Here is a 6747-nt window from a genome sequence, read left to right as displayed (position 1 = left end):
AGCATTAACGATAGAATCTGTTAGCTAAACAAAATAGTTAATGTTTAATTTACTGTAATAATAGCACAAATCAATTCATTATTTTGTCATAGTGGCAAACCAGCGAATTAAATTAATCACAAAATTGACCATTAGAACTAAGACAAAAGAACAAGGTAACCAAAAAATTATTTTAAAAGTTATTTTAAAATTAATTATATTAAGAACAGGAATGATGTGCGGAGCTGTTGTAACTACAGAGGAAAAAGTTTATGAAACTATGAAGACAGCAAGACAGTATAGAGGTGTGCGATAAGTGGCAGTTGAGGTCAGGCAGGAGTCTTTGTGGACTGTTTGCAGACAACATTGTGATCTGTAGTGAGATCAGGGACCAGGCAGGCAGAGGTATGGTCTGGAGAGAAGAGGAATGAAAAGTGAGTAGAAGAAAGATAGAATGCATCTCCAAATGACATGGAGACAGCTATAACAGCAAAGCTTCAAGAAGCAGGAGTAGGGGAGGTAGATGAATTTAAGCACCTGGGGTCAACCATGTAAAGAAATGGACAGTGCACAAGAGAGGTTAAGAAGAAAGTGCAGGTAGGGTAGGACAGGTGGAAACAAGTGTCAGGGGCTATTTGTGACAGAATGATAGTAGCAAGAGAGAAAGGGAACGTTTACAAGATGGCAGTGAAACCTACTATGATGTATGGCTTGGAGATGGGGATCCTGACGAAAAGAGAGAGAGCAGATTGAAGGTACTAACATTTTCATTGGGGGCAACCACAATGGACAAGATTAGAAAGAGGGACAGTTCAGGATGAGCAGTTTGGAGACAAAGTTAAGGAAAGGGTCAGATGGTTTGGGCAGGTGCAGTGGATGTATAATGAATACACCGGACAGAAAACCTCAGAGGAGATTAACGGGTGCGAGTTGGCATGAGAGGAGGATGCTAAGAATAGGGTGCGATGGAGATGATCCACTGTGGCAACCCTTAATAGAAGTTGCTAAAATAAATAGAAGTCTTTAAATACATTATTAGTGTTTTTTGTTGTTGTTAAATTTAAACCAGGAGATAGTATTTCTTTTATACTATCCTCGAAATAATTTTGGAAAAAAGTTTCGGTTTTTTTTCTATTACCTTGAACACAATCTTAGTTTACGCCCGCTGACGTCACGACGCTCCCAGTGTTTGGTTTCCGCGCCGCGCCGCGCTGAGCTGACTGAGCAGACATGGCAGCAACCAGCAGCGACAGCAAACCGGATGAGCCGCAGACAGATGGAGGGACGGAAGGGGATAGATCCATGTCGAGGTCAGACAGGTAAAAAAAGGAAGGAATAAAATATGGCTGTTGTGGCACGCGGGGTGTTGTCGAGCCCCGCGGTGGAAACTGCTCTTGGCAGCTAGCTAGTCCAGCTAGCTGCCACACTCGGTGTAACCCACGCATTGTGTTTTGTCGTGGGTGCAGAGAACAAAAGCTTAATAAAGAACATGGGAGAATTAGCGAAAAAACACCTAAGTGAGGACAGAGAGACCTGGGCCCGGTCGTAAAATATTCTATGGAGGTTTTATCTGTGGTTACATCAACACTTTCTTCCCTCGTCTCTTTCCATAAGCATCTGTACAGATCCTCTCATTCTGTATGCAAGACTAATGCGACAAATGACGATTTTATGAACGTTTTCAACTTACAAAGCGTTTATTCATCATTTAAAAGTATTCGGCAGCTTTTCAGTGCGGCCTATTAAATTCGGCCGTATTAACCATCACATCTCAAAAAAAATATTCACTTTCAAATTGTGTATTTCAAATGTTTATTTTTAGGAATGGCTACTGTTAACCAGGGTCTGTTTTTGTTAATTACCACCAGTTTCTAGATGTTCACTGACCATATGGTATCACAACGGAAGCTAGTGTTGCTTTGTTGCTAACGCCCCCTTATTCATAACACGTAGCACTGAGGATGTGCTGGGGATCAGGTGTCTGTCTGGCAGCTTGGTGACCTGGCTGTGTAGCTGTAGTGCAGCTGGGTGTTAAATCTATGCACAAATGCATGAGTTTTTGAATCATTGAAATGTCACTGCACCAATGAAAAACCTTGGATCCTTGCATACTTTGATGCATATCAACCACTCAAAAAATTGATGGTTACTGTGAAGGTGTTCTTTTAACTTGGCTGCACTGATTGTAAATAAAATACAAAGTTGCATTTAGTTTGTATTTACATTAGGTCAGCGAGTTATCTACGTTAGGTGTCTATCTTTACAGGGACAAAGATGTGCATGAAGCACAGAAGCGGGAAAAAACCCCAAAAGGAAATCCATAAAATCATAAATCAGCCTAAAAAGTGTTACATTTGCATAATATTTTGCTTCTGCAAAAAGCAACCTATTGCCTATTTCTGCAGGCTTACAAGTTAATATTTAATGGCCTACCTTCTCTGCCATTGAGCTACAGCATTAGACTATAAATAAAAAACGGACATAGCCAGTAGGTGGTCATCCACTGGTTAGTGAAGTGAAACCTTGTGGTGAAGCTTTCACACTTGCTTTCTTAGTGTTCTAAATACGATCTGAGAAACTGACTGCATGTTCAAACTGTAGTGACTTGTAAACCATAAAGTCCAGCCAAATGATGACAGCCTTACTCATGTGAATGGTGGCTCCCCACCCAGTGTCATGCTGTGTCCAGGGCAGCGGTGTGATTTCCTGGGGAGGGCCGGCAAGTTCCCCCTTCCTCCCCCTCAACCACACCGACAGCAGATGCTTCCCTGTGAAGAGGAGAGTTCATAGAGGGTCTCCGGAGTGAGCAGAGACCCTCTTCTCTCTCTGCAGGACAACAGTGTATCTGCAGGTTCCCAAGAGTTAATATTTTGAATATATTTAGCTAAATGTTTTCCCTTTTTATACCCATTTATAGCTTCACATCTTTGAGCTTCTTTTGGTTAGAAAAAGGCTACTTTTGACACAATGGTGGTCATAAACCTGCAGATATGTTGTAAAAATGAAAATGCCTGTATTGGAGCAGCAGCGGGGGTCCACTATGAGCGAACAAGGCATCTCTGATGGCATACTGCAAACACAAACTGTTCAAAAAGCAGGCAAACATGAGGACTTAGCCTTAGTATGAGTCTAAAAATTACTTTAAATGATCTCACAGCACTTTGGAAACATCCCACAAGTGTTTCTTTGCTTGCCTAAAAATACGCAAACAATCTGTTTTTTGGTGAAAGTCAAGCCGCACACCTGAAATGTAGAGGAGTGTTCAAAATACGATGCCCTGCGGTGCCCAAACATGTGTCTTCTGTTGGTGTTATTTGAAGCTGCATAACTGCATTGCTGCTGTGATATGATGTGACAGACCCACCCCTGTCCAGTTTTTTCCATGGCGTAAATCTCACCCATATCGGATCATATTTAGATTCATTAGTGACTCTAAATTGGATGTAGGTGTGAATATGAATGGTTGTCATGTCTCTTTATAAGTCCTGCCCCATCACAGCCTGGGGACCGGTCCAGTGTAGCCTTCAAGGGACACATTGCGTGATATATACTTATTTACATGTGAATCCTAGTTTCCCATTAATGTCACCTGTTAATTAAAAACCTGTTAAAAGGGTTAAATGTTGCTCGCTTACCTTCCTTTCTTTTACCCCAGTGGAAGTGGTGACGATTCCTTGGATGGCCTCTCAAACCATGTCCCCCGCTGTCCTTTGACCCCTTCGCTATCGCCACGAAAACGGACTACAAGCCAGTCCAAGACAGAGCCTCCTCTGCTGAGGACTAGTAAAAGGACGATCTACACTGCTGGCAGACCACCTTGGTATAATGTCACTGGGACAACCTTCAAAGAAGCCTTCGTTATAGGTGAGAGAACATCTTATTTCATTTAAATTGTTTAAAATTATGCCAAGCATTCTCCTGGCATTCTGATGAGGAGGAAGTGAATGCCAGAGTCTATCAATAATATAGCTATCTGAGTTTTTCCAGATTAAAAATCTCAGGTGCTTTCGTCCGCTTCCTGTAGCTAGTGCATTAAAATGAACATTATACCTGGGGACAGAATCATATTATTATTTTTGACCACCATGGTGCTGTTGTTGAATGTAGAGCCCCCCCCCCCCCCCCCCCCCCACACACACACACACACACACACACACACACACACACACAAGAAAAAACTGGTTTTAGTTGCCAAAAAAAATTGTAACAGGCGCACTATCAATAAAACCAGTGATGTCACTGGAATTTGGGAGAAGCTTTTGCAACTGTGTTGTACAGATGCAGTCAGCAGATTCTGGTCAGTCTTTGTTTTATTCCCAGAAATATTTGCCTAACTCATGCTAGGTAATGCTGTGTAAGTATTTGGTTATCAGACCCGCGATAATGTGGCGTCTTTTCTTTTTGTACAGCCACTGAGGGAAAGTTGGCTCAGCACTCGCTGCTGGTGGAAAGGAGGCATATGTGAGATCTTGTTGGCATTTAAGTCTAAACACTGCTGTGCCAAAATACATCCCTAGTGCGATGTTTGCATGGCTGCTGGTTCTTAGTCTTGTTACTTGATAAAACAAATAATTATTTACCAAAATGAACTGACATTTCAGTTATCTTGGGCAGCAGCTTTGCATTTTCTCAGACTGAAATCTAACATTTTCATGAGGCTCTGGGTGCATTGTGTGTGCATTTACAGCAGGCTGCCATCTTGCTGATCAGCTCAGTAAAATATCTGCATCGGGACAAGTCCCAGCAGCAGTAAAATGAGCGTGACAGAGACACTAAACCTGTGTGTGCCTGTGCACGTTTAACAGCCGCAGAGCCAGCGTACCGTGGTTAAACGCATCAGACTGGCATGACTGGTGATAGGTGGAGGGAGAGGTGGACATTATCTTTAGTTGGCAATCTGTTACCGTCAATGGCGCGCAATGACTGGTTACAATTTCACACTCGACTGTACCGTGGCCCCCAATTTAAAGGAGCAGTCTGTGTAACATAAGGGGGACTGTGCTGATCTGGTCCCAAGAAACAATGGAGAATATAAAGTACTGGGGTTGCAGGAACAGATGGATTTAGGGATGGAAGCAAAAGTGAATGGCAGAAAAACATTGTAAAGCCTCATAGGTATCAAAGGTGGCTGCTGTCTCTACAGTCTGGGTTTATTGCTTATAGAAAAAGCAGTTTTATCTGTTTTAACAGGATTTTCCAGTGGCTAGGCTTTGCTGCTGGGTGACGTGCTGAGAATTTCTTGTCTATGCAGGAGCTTGTGATACTTTGGATTAGCTAGTATTTCTAGAACATCTTCAGAGCTGTAATCGGGAAATAAGCAGCCCCACAGTGTTCTTTGACCGGTTTCCTAGTCAGCAGTTTCGACCCCGATGAGTCTTATCAGGGCAAAAAAACAAAAACCCATTTCAACACGTCACCAAGAGTTGTTTATGTCGTTGAAGCAGCTCTGTAGGCTATTTCTGTTCCTGTGTGCACACACACACACACACACACATGCACCAACAAAGACACAACAGCAAATTCATCCTGCTTTTCACCCGCTCCTGCCAGCCAGCAGGGTGTTCTGGCCCCGTTCCCAGGATTGTTTTCCTGAAAGATTGCTGTTTTGGTCTTTAACCCAGGAGGTCGAGGGAGGTGAGGCAGGGATTGACTTTTATTTTAGACATCTGTCCCATTGGTTTCATGTTTTCTTTTTTGTCTCTCAGCTCAAAATATGTTTGCGTTCACAGATTTTTCTGCACTCTTAAGCATAAAGCGTGTTGCATGATTTTTGTTCATTGCCATCACGTTCAGTATTTTTTAACCTCACATCCAGATGATGGCTAAATGTGAAGCAGAAAGGACACGTTTTTTTCCCCCCTAAGCTTTATTTTCATTTTTAAATTGGAAAACAAACAAAAACAAACAAACAAAGCAAAAAACAAACAAACAGAAAACTCACAACTATGGGACAGAGCAAGTATCAACAAATAACCACAACATGGCAGGCCATTGTGACCACAGAAGCACTCCCAGGTGCACACTCTTGTATCTATGCCTTTCAAGGATAACCTCAGACATCTGAAAACCAAACACAGAAAATACAAGCATAATAATAATAATAATAATAATAATAATAATAATAATAACATAACAACATTGATAATTACATAATTTTAAAAACAAACAAACAAACAAAAAAGAACTCAGGAGAAAAAGGGAGCAAAACAGAAAACACATCATGTGAACCCCTCCCACCATCCCCCCACCCCTTTACCCCTGTATGGCTCTCAACCTCATCACATTCGTGTATCCAGACAGCCCATATTTACACCTATCTATAGAAACTCTCATGCACAGGAATCAACATCCCCCACGATAAAACTGCAGCATTCAGGAAATCGAGTCAGGAAGGCCTAACCGGGGATCAAATCAAGGCAGACCCAGGGGGATTTGCGTCATCTCTATGATCTATTAGGTCCAAAGACAGTAGTACTGCCAGGAAGGGCCCCCAAATTTTTTCAAAGGTTCCATATTTCCCTTTTACATCATGCAATATCTTCTCAGCTGTGCAGTAGGACGCTAGCTCATTAATCTAGTGTCTCAATGTTGAAGAATTTTCAGATTTCCAATGTAGCAGAATACATTTTTTCACTGCAGTACTCGCAAGTAAAATAAAATATTTGTTATGGTAATTCACATTGATAGAACCTGTGTCACCTAGAATCCATAGTTTTGGGTCCAGTTCAATTTGGATCCCCATTACCCTTGAGATTATTTCAATGGCCT

General features: G+C 41.9%; 1 protein-coding gene across 3 annotated transcripts in view; it reads left to right on the top strand.

The window, feature by feature from the left end:
• The first annotated feature begins 1155 nt into the window (after window positions 1–1155).
• LOC147313029 (uridine-cytidine kinase-like 1) overlaps window positions 1156–6747 on the top strand; it is a 29648-nt gene continuing 24056 nt past the window's right edge. For 2 of the 3 annotated variants that reach the window (XM_086264953.1, XM_086264954.1), the window contains exons 1-2: window positions 1156–1298; window positions 3635–3843. In XM_086264953.1, the coding sequence (XP_086121079.1) occupies window positions 1210–1298; window positions 3635–3843 (298 nt within the window). In that variant the 5' untranslated portion in view covers window positions 1156–1209. The remainder of the gene's footprint in view (window positions 1299–3634; window positions 3844–6747) is intronic. The other variant, XM_086264955.1, reaches the window with a different exon arrangement.

This window comes from Aulonocara sp. 'chitande type north' Nkhata Bay, linkage group LG15 (genome assembly GCF_057382095.1).
Source record: "Aulonocara sp. 'chitande type north' Nkhata Bay isolate Kocher_YH1m ecotype deep benthic linkage group LG15, A_spYH_male_GT1.1, whole genome shotgun sequence".
NCBI classification, from domain to species: Eukaryota; Metazoa; Chordata; class Actinopteri; order Cichliformes; family Cichlidae; genus Aulonocara; species Aulonocara sp. 'chitande type north' Nkhata Bay.
The sequence above is the reverse complement of the archived record's forward strand: the minus strand, read 5'-3'. Positions and strand labels throughout refer to the sequence as shown.